Source organism: Gekko japonicus, unplaced genomic scaffold, assembly GCF_001447785.1.
Source record: "Gekko japonicus isolate JY-2015 unplaced genomic scaffold, Gekko_japonicus_V1.1 scaffold3224, whole genome shotgun sequence".
NCBI classification, from domain to species: Eukaryota; Metazoa; Chordata; class Lepidosauria; order Squamata; family Gekkonidae; genus Gekko; species Gekko japonicus.
This window is the reverse complement of record NW_015167634.1, coordinates 146,891-168,447: the sequence shown is the minus strand read 5'-3', so window position 1 is coordinate 168,447 and position 21,557 is coordinate 146,891. Positions and strand designations below refer to the sequence as shown.

At 44.0% G+C, this 21,557-nt stretch overlaps 1 protein-coding gene across 2 annotated transcripts in view; it reads right to left on the bottom strand.

Moving 5' to 3' along the window:
• Positions 1–5,122: 5,122 nt before the first annotated feature.
• The window catches only part of LOC107112863 (transmembrane protein 68-like), a 43,403-nt gene continuing 26,968 nt past the window's right edge, over positions 5,123–21,557 (bottom strand). Inside the window, exons 5-8 of one of the 2 annotated variants that reach the window (XM_015414060.1) lie at positions 19,940–20,000; positions 15,835–15,974; positions 11,584–11,703; positions 5,123–5,768 (exon numbers count right to left, since the gene is read on the bottom strand). In XM_015414060.1, the coding sequence (XP_015269546.1) occupies positions 11,599–11,703; positions 15,835–15,974; positions 19,940–20,000 (306 nt within the window). In that variant the 3' untranslated portion in view covers positions 5,123–5,768; positions 11,584–11,598. The remainder of the gene's footprint in view (positions 5,769–11,583; positions 11,704–15,834; positions 15,975–19,939; positions 20,001–21,557) is intronic. The other variant, XM_015414059.1, reaches the window with a different exon arrangement.

The following is a 21,557-nucleotide window of genomic DNA, read 5'->3' as shown; positions in this document are numbered from 1 at the left end:
CTGTGGCAAACAACTGGAACCCCTGTAGCAAGTGATTCATCAGTCTCTGAAACATCATCCGGGTATTTCTAAGCTGAAATGGCTTGGAACTCTTAAAAGGTGAACTCATATAAGCCCATGTGGGTGATATAAGCCCATGTGATCCTCAGTACTTAGCTCCTATAAGCCTGTATAGTTCTCAGCACTTAGTTCCTATAAGCCTGTATAGTTCTCAGCACTTAGCTGGATCAGACAGTATCCCTGTGTTAAATACTGGATTCAAGATGCATTATAGTGAACAGCTCTAATTTATTAAGTGATTTCGGGAACACTACAAGAACAAACTCCAGGGCAGCTGCCCTGCTTTTAAGCATGCAATCACCACACCCCAAACGCACCCCAGTCCCAATGATAGGCTGTTTACTGATTCTCTATTGGTCTACTCCAGGATCCTAGTAAGCTGTTGTTCAGGGGAAACAGGCTCAACCACATCCAGGTACTAGTTCAGGGATGACTCTGGCTCAATACATAACACCCTGTGACAGATCAAAAGTGCTGATAAAATTTGCCCTCTCCAGTTGATCTAGCAGTACATCTACATGGTATAGGCATTGGGCTGGGTTGCAGTTGAAGCATCTCCAAGCACTGGGCCCCTTCCTTGCTGGCTTGGAGCCGGATACAGAATGCTGGGGAGAAGATGATGTTTTGGCCCTGCTGAGACAAGAAGTTTCAACAAGGCTTGCTGTCTCTCTGGCTCCTGCTTCTCCAGAAGATCAGACAGCTTGGCTGAGGCAACTACTGTGCCTGGATTCCTTGCTTCAATATGATCTCTCAGCCACCTCAAGAGGAGATCAAAGAGCTTCTCTCTTACCAGCTACTCCAGCAGCTGTGATATCAAAGTGATTTTCTCCCCATCCATCTGTCTGTTGAGCAACCACAAAGCCCTCACTATCAGATAACCGAGGGCTCCCCAGGACTTCCGTGTAAGATATGAAACTCTTGCCCACACAATGGGGTGCCGAATCTAAACCTGGCCCTCACCCTTTCTTTGAACAAAGCATAGCCTGCCAGCTTTCCTGGCCCCATTTCTCCCTAAAGTTCTGACAATGGGCCTGATACCTGGGAAGCCAGTGCTCTTAGGAAATCTGCTTCTGAGTGCTGTTGGATCTTGCACACCCATTCAAAGATCATCAGGAAGAGTTTCATGTCTCCGCTCTCCTCTGGCCCTCCGGTGGTGGCACTGGTAACTGCTCTCTATCCCTCCTGCTGCTCCATCGACAGGTAATTTCCTGCCCCATCAAAAGCCATCTGAGCTTCTTGTGCTTGGAAGTTGAGATGTATCTCCTCTAGGCGAAGCCTCTGCATCTTCTGTTTGTGGGCCATTCTAGCAAGACTTTATTGGAACTCTGCCCCCACCCCCACCCCGCAAAGCATCAGGTGGGATTGCTCCAGTCAGCCTATTCATTTCAGGCATTGCCATGGCTCAATTCAAACCACCAAGATCTCTCTCCTTTTCTCCTGCCCTACTGCCTCAGCCTTCTTGGGCTGGGCTGCCTCTCTGCCAGAACAGCCATCATTGTGAGATGCTGGACTCGTAGGGCTGTCAGGGATTTTTTCCTGGTTGTTGCAGGCACTCCCCCTGGGGCTTCAGTGGGCGAGGAAGCACCATCCTCTGCCCCCGGAGCCTCCATCTTCCATCCCCATGCTCCCTGAGGGCTGCTTGTGCATTGTGACATAGACAGGGCTGTAGCCAAGATTTTTCATTCTGTGGGGCAATTTTTTTACTTGTGGGGCACCCATTATGCTTATACTTAAAAATAATAAATAACTGGAGATTTTGGGAGTGGAGTATGAGGAGCATGGGGTTTGGGGAGGGGAGGAACTTCAAAGGGAAATAATGTCATACAGTCCACCTGGGAATCAGGTGTAATGCCAGGGGATCTCCAGCCACCACCTGGAGATTGGCAGCCCCAGGAGAAAGAGATTTGCTTCCCACCTCACCCCCCTGCCATGGAAAGTAATGGGAGAGAGATTAGCTTCCCCACCACCATCACCAGGCCTTTTCTCTCTTTCCTTCCCCCCCCCCAGCAACAGGGAGGCTGGGGAAGGGAAGGGAAGCTGCTCTGCTGCTTCTTGTCAGTTTCATTCCCCTCCTTTCAGCTGTTAAACCGAACAGCTTCCCTTTCTTTCCCTTTCCCTTTCTTTCCCCAGCCTCGCAGCGGCTGCAGGACTAGGCGGACTGGGGTGGGGGTGTCAGGCATCATCAGGTGGTGGGGCAGGGCTCGTGGATGGTGGGGCTCTGTGCCCAAATGCCCCACCGTGGCTATGGGCCTGGACATAGACTTATTGTTAGTCTTCTCCATCCTGAGTAACCAAACAGTTCCTCGTGGAAAAAAATGCTGCACTTCTCCCATACTTATATTTAACCAAGAGATAAGAGTGCCCACTTTCAGTATGCACAGAGTTTCTCAACCTGATCCTTGACCGCTGCCAACGATGTCATGACCCCAAGTTTTGGCCAAGTTGCCCCTCTTAATAAAAGAGTTCTCAGAATACTAAGAGGCGTTTTCCCATTATTTATAGCTATTTGTGGTTAGATGTTCCTAGTTAAATGCACAACAATCACTTGGTACTGTGTGGTTGCAGTCTCAACAAAACTCACATTTTTTGATGGCAAATTACACAAAATCAAGGTCTAAAATCAATTTTGTTCGAAGATGGAGGCTGGAACTGTGCCAATTCAGGGCCAAAAATGTATCAGAATAACAACACTGATACAAGGGTATGTAACTTCCAGTGCAATGAGTTGTGTTGGGTTGCCCTTGACCATGACTCAGAACCTCAGGGTTGCCTCAACTAATTTTTCTGCCCATGTGGCAGGAGTGTGATATAGAATGACATGTGCCCCCCCCATAGTTCTGCTGCCACCCAGCTTCAAGATGGGTGGCAATGGCATGAGTGGGGGGGTTGCTCCCCGTATCCCACGAGATCTGGGCAACAGCAGCACAAGTAGGTAGAAAGTGTGCATCCCTACTCATGCTGCCCTAGTTGCAAAATGTCTCTAGCAGTTGATGACAAACCACAACTGTTGCTGCCTCCTTTCGGTGCCCCCTGGTCATCTGACATCACAAGTGACTACTTCCTTTGCTTGGGTGATAAACTTGCACTATGGAACTGAAAAGTACTCAGAAACGTGGAGTGATTCAGCAAGAGTACTTTATTTAATCAGGAACAAGACGAAGACAGCCGGCTCGCAGGCCGGTATATATGCCCAGAAAACCCACCACCAAAACACGCCCCTATTCACCCTATAGGTTATTTACAGTAGCCGAGAGTCTCATAGGCTCTTGGCTGCGGACCTGGCCCTCTGATTGGTGCGGGCTAGGATCCGCTTGGCTATTGTTCTAAACGAACAAAGCTAAAGGCTTGTGCTTGACCGCATGGCCCAACAGTCGCGCATGTGGTAATGGCGGATACATTACAGGAACCCACTGGGGTTGGGAGCAATGTTCCCTCTAAGCTATGGAGTCTTGTGAGCAAAAATTCTACTTTGTGAGCTACTGGCATTAAAGTTGTGAGCAAGCGATTCGGCTACTGCGTAAATTAGTTTGCTCTGGAGCCATCCTTCCTGAGCTAAGAGAAAAATCTGTGAGCCGGAGGCTAAAAAACTGTGAGCTAGCTCACACTAACTCAGCTTAGAGGGAACACTGGTTGGGAGATGTGTGTGCATTCATCCTGTTTGAACCAGTTACACAATTTGCTTCTAGGCACAATTTACGATACTGGTTTTAACCTTTGAAGTCCTTTGTCAACCTGGGAGCTTCATACCTCCAGGACTGCCTCTATGTATTTGAGCCCCCTTGTCAGCTGAAATCTGGCCAATAGGCACTGCATGACATTTTCTCTCTAAACTACACTAGGCACATTTATGGCTAGAAATGGGGCTTTTATGGTGATGGCTATTAAACTCTGAGACCTCCTCCCTTGAAGAAGTTAGAAAATTGAACTCTTTGGTGTTTAGGAAGTGTTACAAAATCTTATTTTTTCCAACAGGCATTTGGCCAAACTGATCTTTAATAATGGTTAAGTGTGTCTTTCTTTAATATAATTTATTTTATTCCAATTTGCTTTAATTAGTTTTTTTAATAAATCACTTTGAGCTAGTTCTAGAAAAGTGAGATAAAAATAAAATGTGTGTTCTGTGTTTATAACAAAAAAGGGATGCATTGATTTGCCATAAATTTATTCATGATAGAATGATTGGTAAACTATGACCAATTGTTTTTAATTGCAACAGGAATTAAATCTTTATAGCAGTTATGCCATGCCAAATCACCAGTTATGTTTAAGATAATACATACAGAGTAACACAGGAACTTGATCATCAAAACCATCTTAGTGGGGGGAAAATCTTTGCACTTTTTCATAGCAGTCCCTAAATATAAAGCTTAAACACTAAAAAGAAACAATATGCTAGTATGATTAAGGTGGGCGACCATGTTGGTCTGAAGCAATAGAACAAAGTAAGAGTCCAATAGCACCTTTAAGGCCAACAAAGTTTTATTCAAGGTGTGAGCTTTCATATGCTAGTATGAATCTCAAGAGTGTAACTCTGTTAAGACTCGTAGGAGTGCCATAGTGTGATAAACAGGAATAGAAAATATGCTACTTGTTCATAGCCCCATCTACTAGCTGCTATGAAATAACAGGTTTGGTTTTGAAGTAGCTTAAGAAAAACACACCCTGACTTGGAAAACCCAAGCTAGCCTGATGTCCTCAGAACTCGGAAGCAAAGCAGGGTTGGTAGGGCTGCCAACTCCCCCGGTAGGGCGGAAATCCCCCACCCCAGAGGCTCCGTTCCCAGACGCCAGGGAATCGGGGCCCGGGGGGAACCCAGCCCCAGCGTATGCGTCACCGGAAGTGACGTCGCACGCTGGGGGCGGGGCCACGCCATTTGAGGGGGAAACTCTTTGTTTTCCCCTCAAATAGCGTGGCCCCGCCCAGCATGTGACGTCACTTCCGGTGACGCGCCGGTGGTGCGCGCGCTTTGCGTGCGCACGCACACATTCCAGACCGGCTCCCGGAGCAGCAGGACGCTCCCCCGCCGGTAGGATTTTTTCATTTGGCAACCCTAAGGGTTGGCCTTGGCTAGTATTTGGATAGGCCTCCAAGGAATATCAGGGTGGCAACAGCAATGGCAGACCATTTCTGAATGACTCAAGTCTTGAAAATTCTGTGGGGTCGCCATAAGTCAGTTGTGACTTTGCAGCCCTTTCCACTGAGAAAAAAACACAAGCAAGGCTGTTCTTTCTCTCAGTCAGTTTCCCTTTGGTGTTCTGTTTTTGGCGGGAGTCAGGGACTCTGGGAAAACAATAAGCTTTGCTACTTCTTCCCTCACCTCAGCCCCATCAGCATCTTTCATGTTTGCCGTGTGATGTGTGTTTCTTACCTGAGCTGAAGGACTGTCATGGTGGAAGACTATTAGAGACAAATCTAATAGTAGAAGACCTGTCTCTAATATGAGATACTAAAGAAAAATCTTTATCAGACTGAATTACAGGTTGATTTTATTCAAACCAAACCAGAGGTCGGATTTATCACTCAGTTGCTCTTATCTACATGAGTGAACTGCCTCACTGTTTGAAGTGATATATCCAGACTAACACAGTCAATTCCCATCAGATTCATATTTCTGACCAGCGCTGTTTAAACTTGTTAGTGCAGTCCATTAGTCTTCATTAGTCCTTATCACTGACTTCAGGCATTGATTCAGAGCCTCCAGTGTTTTCCTAGAATTTGATGAAAGGATCGTTAGAGTTTGTTGTCAGTTAAATTTTGAACAGTTTATTTGATCACCCTGCTGTTAAGATTACAAATTGTGATCAGAACACTTGAGAAAAATGTTTTTTTTTCGAACTTTGGTTTGAGTTGGATAGTAAATATTTTGTGCACATGTAATCTCACAATATTTCCCCTGTTCCCCATCCTTCTTCCCTCTGTATGTATGCTGTATGTTAAAAATAGTCCAATAAAGACAATCTTATCGTGTTGAGTGTGTGGTAGGAGCTAAGTGGGTTGTCATTTGATTCTAGCTATACCTCAATTTGCCTGTTTGCTTTTGTGTTAAATCATTGGAGTATTCAGGTCCAGATCTCAAATATTATGTACATGTATGTTCTTTCTTTGCTTTGACCTGACATCCTCCTAAAGGACCCAACAGAACAAAGTAGTACCGAAAGGGAAAAAAAGGTAGTTGCACAATAAGGGTTGAAGGTTGCATTCATTATGGATTGATCTGCTATCAAGCTTTTTGGGATTTCAGCTTTCCAGAACTGTGTAGAGCACTGACTTTAAGCAGTTCAATCTGAAAATTAAGATGCTATGACTCCTTTCTGCTAGGTAAACAAATCTCCTTCCATTGAAGCAATCATCAACACTTAGTGGAAGTTATTTATGGGATCCACTCCATATAATTGCTTCACTTTTTCAGCTGATTCCTTCATGTTTTGGAGTCAAATAAGCTTGAAAAGTAAAATAGCAGTTTTGACAACAACAATGTGTTCTAGAGCAGACACCGGACACTTTTTTCAAAAGAAGGAGCATTTTAGCTGGCTGAAGTGATCTTGATGTTTTCAGTCCTTTTACTGGGAAGATTTTCAGCAAGTGTGTTCTATTGTTCTATTGTATTTTTCCTTCATTGTTCTTGTGAAAATAAGATCTTTGCTGCATCAGACCAAAGATCCATCTAATCCAGCATCCTGTAGTGGCCAACTGGATGATTATCTGCAAACCATAAGTGGAGTATGAGGACAATAGCCGTCCTCTGTTGTCACCTTTCCTTTGCCAGGAAGTAGTATTCAGAAATATGCGGTATCTTACTGCACAGATTGTATTTGGCCATCATGGCCAAATCTACTGTTCATCAATTGATTGTGTGTGCGTGAGTGCGTGAGTGTGCATGTGAGTGAGAGAAAGAGAGGGATAAAGAGAGATTCCTTGACTAAAGGTTCCAGGGACTTTAGATAAGTTGTCTTTCTGCCATTACCTGAACAAAAGCTTACTCAGACATTGTGAAAGTAAAGGTTACCCATAATTATTTACAAACAACGCTTTCTGTTTTGGCTTCCTATGCAACTCTCAAGATCACTCTCAGACTTTGGAGAAAAAGAACAGTAATATGTCTGCAGTAGTACTAAATTGCTTTTTTGACCCTGGTATTTCCGTTAAAAGTCATTTTGTGGAGGGACTGGCCCCTTTTCAATTTTGCAGTTTACTGGACTCTGCTAGTGTCCCAAGTGAAAGGAAGGAAGGAAGTGGCATGATTTTGCTTCAAATTAGGCCAGACAATTTAGCCTGTGGTCAGTTCATAGATTGATAGATAACTGCTGCAGAAAGTATTTGAAAGTAAATGTGAGTTAGATATTCAGAGTTGGAAATCAGTTATCAGTCATTCCCAAGAAAAGAGATACTATATACTAATTCATAAATATTAATTAATGTAGCCTGATATTAGACATTTAATTCCTTCAAAAATAGACCTTCAAAAAGATATTCTTGTTCCCTAATAGGTGCACTTCGTCACTTCAGGGTTAGGGCAAGAAGTGAGTCAACACGGACCTGTTCCCATTGTCTTGCCTTGCCCAGATTGAAGAACTGGGAGAAATAGACAGGCATTGCAGAGGGAGGCACTTAAAGATACAGCTTTAGGAAACATGAGTCCTCAGAGGATGAGGAAACTGTTTCCTTAGTGCTTTTCTCCCTCAGCCAAGCTCACTAAATAGCTCTGGCATGGGCAAGCCTAGAAGGATTAGGAAACAGGCAATTTCCATCTAGCCTTACCCAGAAACAGTTTCCTTCTTTCCTCATCAGCTGAAACCCCAAGCTCAGCAGAGCCTATTTTGAGCAAGCCTTGCTAACAGGACAAAGATGTGACTCTTGAAGTTATGAAAAGCCAACAAGGCCAAGTGAGACTCTAGTCCCTACTAGCATGGTTTTCATCCATTGAAAAAAGAAAAGGAATGGCATTCTACCCCACTTTGAGAGCTGCTGTGTACCCAGTTTGAAATTCAGAACAACCCCATCATGATGAATCTTTCTCTATCCTTTTTATAGAGTTTATATCCAGGAACATCCCCATTCCACTAATTCTCACTGATCATTAGGTTTCCAAAATACCCACTAAATCATTTTCTTTTATTCAGTGCCAAGAAACTTTGCTTGGAAGCTTTGAATAGTAGAATATAAATACTTTTGTGTTACATTCCTCTCAAATGCCCTTTTTTGTGTGCACTTTGCTCTGACTTTCAGGTAGCTGCCATTTCCTTCTGCACATCCACTGACAAGTTATAGCCCAGCCCATAGGGTTGCCAGGTCTGGGTTGGAAAATACCTGGAGACTTCGGGGTAGATCCAGGAAAGGGTGGGGTTGGGGGAAGGGTGGGGCCTCAGCATGGTACAATGCCATAGAGTCCACCCCTCAAATCAGCCATTTTATCCAGGGGAGCTGATCTCTGTCAGCTGAAGATCAGTTGTAAAAGCGGGATATCTCCAGGCCCCACCTGGAGGCTGGCAACCCTACCAGCTCAACTGAGATGATCTGGAACAGTTACACTGTTTTTCATTGATGATGGGTCATTTTGAAGTGGATGCCCTTGATTTCCTATTGGCTTTCTCCAGAAGTTGATTTGAAGTCTGCTATTTGATATTTTGGCACCAGCATTCTCATTCTATTTCAGTTCAGCTGGAAATTCTTTTGTACAGATTTTGCTTGTCGTAAGCTGTTCTACAGTGGCTTCCTATGAACATCACTGTCTCAGCCGCTCAATCTCTGTGTGTGAAACAGGTAGAATTTCTGAAATGGAGCCACTGAAGTTCAGCATCTACTTAGCAACCTAAATCTTTCAGTATTTCATTACTTGTTCCAATATTTTTGATGCCAATATGTATTATGCCTATTAACACCAACACCACAACCAGTCTCTCTATATATGTATGATGTCTATAGCCTTTGTACCAGGCAACTACTTACTATGCAGTCAAAATGCCCATTGTAAGTCTATGTTTCTAATTATCAAATCTCCAACTACCAAGAGTATTGACTGTAAGGATATTGCTGCAAGGAGAAGATATCTGTTCAGTACTTAAATAATTGAGTTTCTTCTAAAGGATCATTTTCTCTTAGTTATCTGCTGTTGTGCCATTGCATGGGTGTGAGATGCCACTAGAATGACCATGAATGGTCTGGGGCTGCCTCTGATCAGTGGGGGGGGGATGCCTAAAAGATACCCTAGGCATAGAACAGAATACACCAGAATCAAATTTTCCTCTCAAGTTTTCAATCTTTATCTCACCTCAAGACCTGCTTTTCCACCCTCCCTTTCCTTTTCTGCTGTTTGTATTGATTTACTTCTTTCTGTTTCTTTTCCTGTTACTTGGATTGCTTGATTGTTTTACTTCTTTATGATTTTGTTATCTTCTAAAGTGTGGTTGTGTCTTTCCTTTTCTCCTTGACTTTTCTTTTCTGGGAATTGATTGGAGGTTACCCTGATAAAAGGATTCCATTGAGGAATTTCAGAAGAAAATAAGGTGGCTTATGCAAGTTGCTTTAGGGTAACTCATAGCTTTTCTTGATTTTCAGTTCATAATGGTGTTTCTAAACCAATGGATTATTATTTTTTCATTATCTGTGAGTAATTGTCATGTGGGGGGGGGAAGAGGTACAATCCATAATATGTCATTTATCAGACTTTGTTCCTGGCTGATCATTCACATCTGGGTTTTAGTTTGCTTTCATTTAACATAAGAGTTCTCAGAGAGTCCTAGAAAGGAATGACATCACTTTTGTTCCCCCCTCCCCAAGTAATGTAAAACCATCACTAAGGACAACCTCTTCATGATTGTTCTGCACAGAGCCAGTTTGGTGTAGTGGTTAAATGTGTGGACTCTAATCTGAGAGAACCGGGTTTGATTCCCCACTCCTCCACTTGCCGCTGCTGGATGACCTTGGGGAAATCATAGTCCTGTCAGAGGTGTAATTGAAAAGAAGCAGTTTCTGTCAGAGCTCTCTCAGCCCCATCTACCTCACAGGGTGTCTGTTGTGGGGAGGGATAAAGAAAGGAGTTTGTAAACTGCTCTGAGACTCTGAGTGAAGGGCAGGGTATAAATCCAATCTCCCCCCCCCTCCTCCTCCTCCTTCTTCACAGATGTCTCATGCTATCCCTCTTTCTATTCTTGCTTTGCTTCTCCTCCTTTATTACATGAGAATTTTGCGATTATATCTCAGTATATTTATTCATCTGGGTACCTTTTAGACAGAATCTTCATAATCCAGAACAGGGCAACTTCACAATCTTGGCAGAAATGTGATTCTTGAGACACTATTTTTTTTAAAAGTGGAATTGTGCAAAGTTCACATTTTAGAGCCAACCGCCTGCATTTCTAATAGGACGTCCTTCTATTATAAGTATTTTGGACAACAAGGAGGAAAACTAATTTGATACTATACAACAAAGTAAGGGCAATATGTTGTCGAAGTCTTTCACAACCGGAGTTCATTAGTTGTTGTAGCTTTTCTGGGCTGTATAGCCATGGTCTTGGCATTGTAGTACCTGATGTTTTACCAGCAGCTGTGACTGGCATCCTCAGAGGTATAATACAGAAAGATGTCAACATAAGAGTTCTCAGAGTTCTCAATGCCAAGACCACGGCCATACAACCCAGAAAATCTACAACAACAACAGTAAGGGCAAGTCATAAACTTCTAAGACTACGGCTTAGATCTCACCTGCATCATCACTTCCTCACCCCACTTCAGCCTAATCACCCCAAATGCTGTTCCAAGGGGATGGGGGACCCTAGAAATAGTTTGGGGGGGTCAGAGGTCTAATGTTGGGACAGCATAATTTATTTATTTACATTATATACAGTCCACCTTGGTTACCGAGATTCAAGGTGGAATACACACCCTAGAAATTTTAGGCAAGATACAAGGGAAAATATATTTGAATCACAATGAACTGTCTCCAGAATTTTTCATGGCTGTCATATTCTTGTAAACCAGCAGGTGTCATCACAATATAAGTAATGCAAAAGGAAAAAATTGTAACAGCAAGTTAAAAATGCTTAATTGGTAAGCATATCTGGTACCGATGGTGTGAAATTGTTTCACAATAATTACAACTGTTCTGAAGCCCTTATCCAGTTTGCCAAATAGTTTCAATATAAAGATGAAGCAATCTTGGGTGAAGTAAACATTTTGATAAGCAAATTTGCATTAACACTGGGCAAACCTATACATAAACATTTGACTACAAGTCAAACTACGTATGACATTGGGAGTTGTGAGAATAATGCTCCAAGCATTTTAAAAAAATAAATAGTAACTCACTGGCCCAATTTAGATGGGGTCTTAAGCTGCCCTTCCCTCATGTCAGGGTTCTGCTATAAATGGGCTTGCTGCTCACAAGCAGCTATTTAAAGAACAATGCCTGGAACTCCATTCTCACTGTTGAGTTTGGTCTGTTCCCCATATCTCAAATCCTATTGTTATATTTTAGTGACATTTTAAAAATATTTTTATGAAATTTGACACATTATCAATTATTACCTGATTTTTTTTACCTTAGTCTGATTTCTGTTGCTTATCAAATCTATCCAATATAGCTCTTATTAAGTTTCCAGGAGGTTTTTGATGTCTGCGTATTAGAGCTTCTATTGCAATTTTTGTCTACAAAGAGGAAAAAAGAAATGAACATCTTTTATACATCTCTCGTAATAGAATGAACAGATCCCTTCATTACAACTATTATTCCAAAGAGTTCAGAGTGGTCTTATACTGCAACCTGTCACTCATTTAACCCTCCAACCTGACTGATAGAGAGTAACTGACCCCGAATTACTCAGTGAGCTACATGACAGAGTTATACTACTAGTGTCTCTATTCCTAGTACAAGAAAACATTAACTAAATGTTTAAATAGTAGCCTTGATATATGGGCATTTTTACACACAAGTCTAGTCAGTTTGTGCTTAAACCAGTCTATGATGTTAATTCATGATTTTCTTTCTAGAAATGCACTGGCATGTGGAGTGTTTCAACCGGGAGGGGGGGCTTGTTTGACATGGAATGTTTCAATAGTGTGAGGAAAGCTGACTCCTTGGCCTGGAAGGGGAATTCAGAAGGAAGTACAATACAGGGTTGCAACCTCCACTGGAGCCTGGAGGTCTCCTGGGATTACAAGTGATCTCCAGGCTACAGAGATCACTTCTTGGGGGGGGGGATGTCTGCTTCAGAGGGTTGACTCTATGGTGTTATACCCTTCTGAGGTCCTGCTCCCACAAACCCCAGGCTCGACCCCTAAATGTCCAGGAATTTCGCAACCCAGAGTTTGCAACCCTAGCATGGTAGGACAACCATTTGGAAGTTTCTGTGTCTGAGGGTCAGAAAAGATGGCTTCAACCTCCTCTTCTCTTACACTGCAGCTATGATTGAAATCAACCTCCTACATGCCTGTTATTTGAACAAAAGGGGGTGCGGGGAATGCCAGAAGCTGTGTTCACAAATTCTGTGTCAGATCTTATTTGGCCCTAAGATGCCCAGTGTTCCCCATCAAAAGTGGCTGTACCGGAACCATTTGTGTCTGTTCCTTGAAAACAACTCCTATGTAACTTGGCTTGCAAAATATAAGTGTGTATGCTCTGCTTTGGACAAAGAATGATTACAGTGCTGTGGAAATGTGTGGAAGAGGGACTTGCCTCATCACACCCACTTGTAGCTACGTCAGCACTACAAGAGCCCGCAGAACAGCAGTGTCAAAGCTGGTGGCAGAGGCCCTTACAAGTTAGATGTTCTTGCCAATCAAATAAATGTCCCTCCACCTGTACCACAGATATGAGCTGGCTTCTTTTTAGCAGTGTAAAACTACACATTAAGCTATTATATAGAGAAAGTACCTGTTTTCTAGAATTTCACTTCATGCCTTTGAAAAACGATAAATGTGATTTTATCTAGTGTCACTTTAACTTATGTTATTGTGAATTATTTTGTTCAGCCTATTCAGTGTCTCTGAGAGATTGCGAAAGCTAGTTATTAGGTGTGCTATGGCCTAAGGACCGAATGTGAAAGGATCCCCTCAGAGAAAGAAGTTGAAATACGTGATCCTTTGTAGCCACTCTTCCATAGAAGGAGACAGAGTAGCAAGTTAAAACTGTGGGTCAGTTATGGACCCACTATACCTTCTCACTCTGTGCCCTTTAGTACAGGATCCCATAGAGTCATCCTTAGAAAAGAAAATTTCAACAGTCCCTAGCCAGAATGTGAAGTACAGGCCCTTGCTCATCTTAGTTCTTCTCCTTCATAAGGATCCTCCTTGCCATTAAGTTCTGTTATGACTAAGGCTGAAGGGTCTCCAGTTTCAGACTTTTCCATATGTATTCTTGATAGCTATTGTCTTAGCTCCGTATTTCAGTTTGCGCACTTGTTGCCTAGATACAAGCAGCCAGCCATTTGAGTACAAAGCTTTCAGTGCCCTAGACAGGCCAGGCAGAGTGCCCTGCCCACCAATGTGTACCCCAAGCTGCCAGCCAGTCGACTTGGGACTCACCACTGAACCAGCAGGAGTAAGAAGAGGGAACTGCGTTGGAACCCTTCTTCTTCTGAAGGGACCCTTCTTCTGGGTGATGTTCTAGGAACCTCTAAAATCTCTCTGGTAAAGAAATCTGGGCAGGGAGGCATTCCTTCTGGATTCCAACACAATTCCCCTGCACTTTCTCCCACCACATTGGTGAGCAATTGAAGCCAGAGCCCAGTGACTGGCTTAGGAGACATCTAGCTGGAGAGTCTCCTGAGCCACTGAACATAAAGTGGTGCTGGGGTCCCCCCTGGTGCTCTAGGCATTAGCTGAGGGCTGCTTAGCAGGTGGGCCACCCTGTTTGAGGATTCTCTTTACATCCAGGCACTAGAATAATGCAGGTCCAGACAACTAATTTGCCATATGCAGTTGTTGGCAGACGCTCATAAAACTAGTCTGCCAGTCATAAAGTAGCACTGGAAACATAAGTTGGACATTGGGCCCCACAGGCCAGGTATATTAACCTTTATCATTGGGAAATTGCTATTGCAAGATCTTTGTTTCCTAGCTGTTCAACTGAACAACCCCTCCCCCTTGCTGGAGGAGATCTTCTGCTCAAGAACCTTGCCTTCTGTAACTTGGCTCCTAGTCTTACTGATCAGTTCTCGGCTGCAGAAGGCAACTTTGGCACCTGAAGAGGCAAGAAGAACATAGGCCGTGTTCAGACTGGCAGTTTGGCCCGGCAGCCAAACGCTTCAGGAGCGTTTCATTAGCAGATTAAAGGGGCGGGTTCACACAGGCACACCTTTCAGGCATCCCCCAGCCATACTCAAGCCGTTTTACGCCTCTTCCCTCCCGAGTTTAAAAGATACCTGGTGGAAGTGGTAGCAAACCGTGTGGAGCATGGGTTGATTCCGGTTCCCTGAGTGTGAACGCAAGCGCTGCTAAGGCGGGAACAACCCACAGTTGATAATAGGCGCCAGCTGATTCTGCAGCAGGTGCATCTGCGCATGTGCGCATGACCAGGATGCTCTGGCATGCCGAGTAAAAGCTCCACCCAGGCAGTCAACCAGGAGACAAACCGGCAACATGGCGGCTGCGCAAGGACCATCCTGGAGAAGGTCAGACATTGGCACTAGTGGAAGTGTGGAGTCGATCCTGCCCTATTTGCTGCTGCGCCCATGCTCATAGGCACATGCAGCCGAGTACAGAAAATGCGCTAACAGCCTGCCAGGGGCAGATAACAGTGTGAACACTCCCTTGCGCTTCCTCCACGTTATCCTCCCACTTCATTCGCTTCACCGGGAACGGGAATACCGGGAACAAGCCGTTCAGGGTCTGTTCCGGGTCTTCTTTGCCACCCTAGCGCTTCGAACTGCCAGTCTTGTGTCCCTTGTGTTACACCCTGTACTTAGATTGCTTCCTGATTAGTGTGCCCCAGGGCTATTTTGGGGCAGGAACGCACAGGAACGGAGTTCTGGCTGGCTCCCAAGTTGGCCACACCCAGCAGGAACTCATTAGTATAGCAGGCCACACCTAACAGCAGAAACTCATTAGGATTGTGCGCATAGGCACATGCAGCCGAGTACAGAAAATGCACTAACAGCCCGCAAGGGGCGGATGACAGTGCGAACACTCCCTTGCGCTTCCTCCACAGTATCCTCCCGCTTCATTCGCTGCACTGTGAACGGGAATACCGGGAACAAGCCGTTCAGGGTCTGTTCCAGGTCTTCTTTGCCACCCTAGCGCTTCAAACTGCCAGTCTGAATGCGGCCCTTGTGTCACACCCTGTACTTAGATTGCTTCCTGATTAGTGTGCCCCCTTTGTTTGGTATTCTTGCTTCTATGTTATTTGTTGTTTATCCATTTTAAAAAATAGATCACCACTCAAGGTATTCCATTTTGTTGACGTTACAATACACTCTATAATTGATTAAGACAATTTGTAACAAAAAGTAACTGGAATAGAATTTGTTTCCACCTGTTATCTGCAAAAGTACCCTGAGTCCTGAACCTTGTAAGGCATTTATTTTTTTCTTTAAAAAGGTTAATAGTCATGGTTCATTGTTTCATCTGGAAAATTTACTGCAGTAGCATGCCATTCTCACCTATAATCAAGCTACTGCATTTCTTCCATTGTAATGATACTGGCAATTGATGGAGATAGTGCATATGAAATCACTAACAGTGAAAGCGGGAGTTCTTCTTTCTCTTACCTTCTACATGGAATGCCCAACATGTTAAAATAGCTGACATTTCCAAATTTATTTTTTTTAAGAAGTCCCTTACCTTCTGAGCTAGTTCATCAGAAGTTGTGTTTGGATCATAAGCTATGGGCTCTCCTATATGTGTGCGAAACTTGACAGGAAAAAATCCATAAACAGGAACAAGTGGTAATCGAGTGTGCTCATACAGACATCTCAGTGGCCCTGTGGAATGAATAACAATTGGAGTAATATTTTGAGAGCTAAGGACAAATAAAACACCAAGAACATAAGGAAATATTATAAGAGAAGCTTTAGATGTCAACGGGCATCGCTCAGTCAAAAATTTTTATTTTTCCAAGTCTTAATGTGGGATAGGAAGATGTAGTCAGCATATAACGTGTCTGATTCAGAGACGTTTACACCCAGTACCCAATACTGTGGATGCCCACCTAAAATGGCTGCTGCTGTCTAGAAGCCAGTTAATAATGTCTCTTTTTTTTTTAGTATACTGTCTTCCTGCTACCCTAGTGCATAACAGGTTCTAAACATTTTAATGTGTCTCAAATTGACTCTTATACTTTTTATGTTAGCATCTGATAGCTGTTAACACAGAAGAGAATGAAGAGGAATGCATTTGCAATGTACATGAACATTTCAGCCATTATTTTGTGCTTCCTCTGATTGCTTTAGGAGTGCCAGGTCCCTCTGACCAGCCGGTGGGGAATGGGGGGTGCAGTTACCGGGAGCAGGGCAGAATGCCCGGCATTTCAGCGATGTGCCTACATGACCTGGAAGTGACGAAGGCACGTCAGGGGTGTTGGGGGTGATGCCCTGGTTTCTGGGCAAAAACTCGATGGTAGAAGCATTCCATGCTTTTTTGGGGGGGGGGAGTAATGCAGAGAGGTGGGGCCTGGCAGCAGGAAAAAAAAACCCACCCCTAGCCGGGGGATCTGGCATCCCTAGATTGCTTTGTTGTGCAAACTATCATTGCCCTACCTATGTCTAAGTACCTTTGCTCTATAATAGGGTAGCAGGTGGCATCATATCTAACACTCAGTTGGAGTACACAGAGCTGAAAATGTACCCTTTCCTTGGTTGGTTGGAATAGGTTCATTGCTTCTCACTGATACAGGAGGAGCACTGGGTAATCTAATTGTGAATGGAATCTGTGGCTTTCCTGGCTGCTTATATATGTAGCATCTTGTGTAGTATAAAAGAGGACATTTTGTAGATATTCAGAAACAAAAAGTAATTTTAAACCATTCTATTATTTGAATATGTGCAATTCAGCTGTCAGGGGAACCTTGACAGAAGTTACCTCCAAATGTTTTTCAGTGATGCTTCTATGATCGTAACTATGGTGCTTTTGAAGATACTTTAACTTCCCAGATTTTGGGCTAGCCTGGACCATCCCAAGTCAGGGTTTTAATTTGCCCTATTTTAGTTTGAATTAGTTGATCTAATTGATTGCAGCCCTGCTTTTAAAACATTCTTATGCCTTCCCTTACACTCATGTGAAGGAGCTTCACACCAGCATCATGTGAACCAGGCAGCAGAAGCATTAGTATACAATTTGTGTATACATACAGGCTTGGATCACTGGAGTGTTTCTTCTGATGAAAGGATTTCTGCTCATGGAACACAGTTTTCTCAGCTATTGGCCTCCCCCTCCCATCGGGCTCGTCCTCCCCGGCGTCTGCTCTTGCCGGGGAGAAGAGGCGCTGCGGCCAGGGGATCCGTGGGATCTCGCCGCAGCGTCTCAACGTTGGAGCGGCTCTATTAGCCGCACTTTTGCTTCGTGGTTTCCCTGCCGTATGGCAGGAGCCTTTGTTGATCTAATTGATTGCAGCCCTGCTTTTAAAACATTCTTATGCCTTCCCTTACACTCATGTGAAGGAGCTTCACACCAACATCATGTGAACCAGGCAGCAGAAGCATTAGTATACAATTTGTGTATACATACAGGCTTGGATCACTGGAGTGTTTCTTCTGATGAAAGGATTTCTGCTCATGGAACACAGTTTTCTCAGCTATTGTTCCTTCTGTGGCCCAAAATGTTCCATCAAATGCTGCTCATTTGGGGGCGGGGGAATGGGGGGCTTCAGTGGAAGGGGCAGATGAGAAAGTTGTAATCCGCAAGTAGAAATCCGCAGAAATGCTTCAATGGGTCTAAGCCACAAGTTTTTACATGTGGTAAAATATTGTAGTTCCTCACTGAAGAGTGGACTTTTTAGACAGCCTTTCAGGCCAGTCTTGAGTATTTTTAAAAGGAAAAGCATATCACTAGGAACAGTGGTATGCATTCCTATGTATGTATATTTAGGATTATAGTTTTCTCAGGTGTTTACTACTATTTATTTATTTATTTTATAAATTCAATTTATAGCCCGCCCGCCCCATGAAGCGGGCTCAGGGCGGCTCAGATAGGCGTAAGCCAACACATAAAAACAGGTTAAAACAATATAAAATAATTACTACAATGTTACAACATATTAAGTGCTTTAGATGTTCCAGAATAATCTTCCATAAAGATGACGTCTCAAAAATGGTACACCCAATCAGTGCTGTCAGTTCCACATGACACTGTCATTCTCTCTTCCCAGGGCCAGTTGGTAATGATGGTAAAATAGTGATGGTACGATAGTGGCGGCTCTTACTCGAAAGCCTGGCGGAAGAGCTCCGTCTTGCAGGCCCTGCGGAACTGCACAAGGTCTGGATCTCCTCTGGGAGCTCATTCCACCAGGGATTTGTGACAGAGGCAGCCCCATGTAGAGAGCATTACAGTAGTCTAACCTCGAGGTGACCATTGCATGGATCACTGTGGCCAAGTCATCGCGGTCGAGGAAAGGAACCAACTGCCGAGCCAGCCGAAGATGGTAAAAAGCTGACTTAGCAGTGGCTGCCACCTGGGCCTCCATAGTTAGCGAGGAGTCCAGGAGCACTCCCAGACTCCTAACCTCTGGCGCTGGCACCAAAGGCACCCCATTGAAGGTAAGGAGCGGGAGCCCCAACCCCAGACCACCCCGACTCAGGCCCAGGGCCTCCGTCTTTGCTGGGTTTAGCTTCAGCCAACTCAGTTGGAGCCAACGAGCCGCAGCCTGCAACACCTGGTGCAGGTCTTCTGGACTGGAGCCTGACCGGCCGCCCAACATCAGATAGAGCTCGGTGTCATCTGCATATTAATGATACCCAAGCCCATACCTCCGGGCAATCTGGGAAAGGGGGTGCATGTAGATGTTAAACAAAATCAGGGAAAGCACTGCCCCCTAGGCACCCCGCATTCGAGCGGGTGTCTCCGGGACTGCTGTTCCCCTAGTGCCACCCTTTGTCCCCAGGTTGGGAAATTCCTGGAGGTATGAGGGGTGGAGCCTGGAGAGGGTGAGGTTTGAGGAGGGGTGGGACCTCAGACAGACCCTCCAAACCAGCCATTTCCTCCTGAGGAACTATCGTTGCCAATCTCTAGGTGAGAGCTGGAGATCACTGAGAATTACAACTGCTTTCCAGGAGGGAGGGGGAGGAGACGTAAAGCTGAAGTCATAGGGGTAGATAAAGATAGACTGATGGTTGGCTGGAAAGGAGATAGGGTTGCTAAGTCCAGGTTGGGAAATTCCTGGAGATTTGAGAGGTGGAGCTTGGAGAGGGTGAGGTTTGAGGAGGGGTGGGACCTCAGGCAGGTATAATGCCATAGACTCCACCCTCCAAACCAGCCATTTCCTCCTGGAGAACCATTGTTGCCAATCTCCAGTGGAGAGCTGGAGATAACTCAAAATTACAACTGCACTTCAGGTAGTAGGGATCAGTTCCTCTGGAGAAAATGCTGGACTCTGTGTCATTATACCCCGCTGAGATCACCACAGCAAATTGACACTGAGTGCCCAAGGCTGGGTCACTCTCCTAGAGCCTCTTTCTAGAGCTAATTGTATTTATTTCCACAATGGGCCTTATTCATATTAAATAAATCAAATTATTAGAAATCAGTTGTATGGCAGTTGCTCCTGTTCTTGTGAAATTGAAATACAAATGTAACATGTAAAAAACTTTAATCTATACCCTAGGAAAATAAAGAATCAAGCAAGAAAATAGCAGACATTTCTAAAAAAAATATTTATCACAAAAGTGAAGTAAGTTAAATATTTAGTCAAAGTCAAGAGTCTTAGAAGTTAAGAAACCATATATGGAACACTTACATATATCTCCAAGTGTCCTATACCCATCACGAATATTTTCTGTAAACACTGGAATGATGGCCTAAAAGATAATTTTAAAAAGTGAAACATTTCTTAAGTTTTTGTCTATAAACAAGGGTAATAATCAACTCTACTGCACTACTACACAAAAATTAACTGGTTTCCTGTTGTTTTCATTGTAAAGTAGATACACCGCAAAGTTTCACTGTTAGTCTATATATAAACTGTATGGTCTGTGTACATTTTAATGCCAAAAATTAGCCTATGAGCCTGGGGCAATTTCAACAAGTAGCATTTCCTAAACCAAGCAATTCACAAAAATATCAGTTTCTTCCACAAAATGCAGTACTTTAACTAGGCATATTCTGTAGCTTTCTTGGCTAATACTCTCTGTATCCACATTTTACAGTGTTTTTTCTCTCTCCTGGGATCTCAGTACAATTTCTTCACTGTACAATTTCTACACTATACAATTTATTTTCTTCACAATACAATTTCTTCATGAAGAGGAAACCACACAGAAGGCTCATGTCCAACACGTGTCCTTATTTTATTTGTAAAGGTACATCAGAAGGAAATATTGAACTGAACTGGTTGCTAGCAAGAATCAAACTGGCCAGGCAGTGAAACTGCTGTTGTCAAGAAGCTTAATTCCAACAGTTTCTAGTATGATAAACAGAGAATACCTGTACTTGCAGCGTCGTCTTGCTCAAGTCTACTCAGTGGGGCTTATTCTCAAAGAAGTGTTCTTAGGATTGACCTGCTGGCATGTTATCAGTTTGGATCAAGACAAGTAGAAGTGGAGATCTGTCTGTACAACATGCCTTCCCCACTGCAGTCACTTGTTCCCCTGAAAGGCCACTTCTGAGGGCTAGGGAATTCACCAGAACAGTGGAAGATGTAGTGCAAGAATCTCAAACTAGGGAGTGGCTGTAACAGGCAGAGACTGGAAATGTTTACAACTTGAGGCATAGATAAGATTGTCAACCTCCATGTGGCACCTGGAGATCTTGCAGAATTACAGCTGATCTCCAAACTACAGAGATCAGTTCCCCCAGAGAAAAAGGCTGCCGGAGGGAGGGTGGATTCTGTGGCATTATCCATCTGTTGTGACCTGACCTGAGCCTGCTTGCAAGGGAAGGCAGGATATAAGCCCAATCAATCAATCAATCAAATCAATCATCTAGTCCAGCATCATGTCTCACAGTGTGGTCAACCAGTTCCTCTAGATGGCCAACCACAGGGCATAGAGGCCGAGACCTTCCCTTGCTGTTGTCTCCTGGCTCTGGGATTCAGAGGCTTAGGTTCCACCTCCACATTCAGAGGCACTAACCTTCTGAATCTCAGAGTGAGGAGACAACATCAGGGGAAGGCTCTTTTTATGTTCTTATGTATAATGCCACAGAATTCACCCAACAAGGCAGCCATTTTCTCCAGGTGAATTGATCTCTGTAGTTTGGAGATCAGGTGTAATTCTGGGAGGTCTCCAGGCACCATCTGAAGGTTGACAACCTTATCTATGCTTCAGTTGTCAACATTTCCAATCTCTGTCTGATACAACCACTCCCTAGTTTGAGATTCTTGCACTCTGCATCTTCCTGCTGAAGTCCGTCCTCTT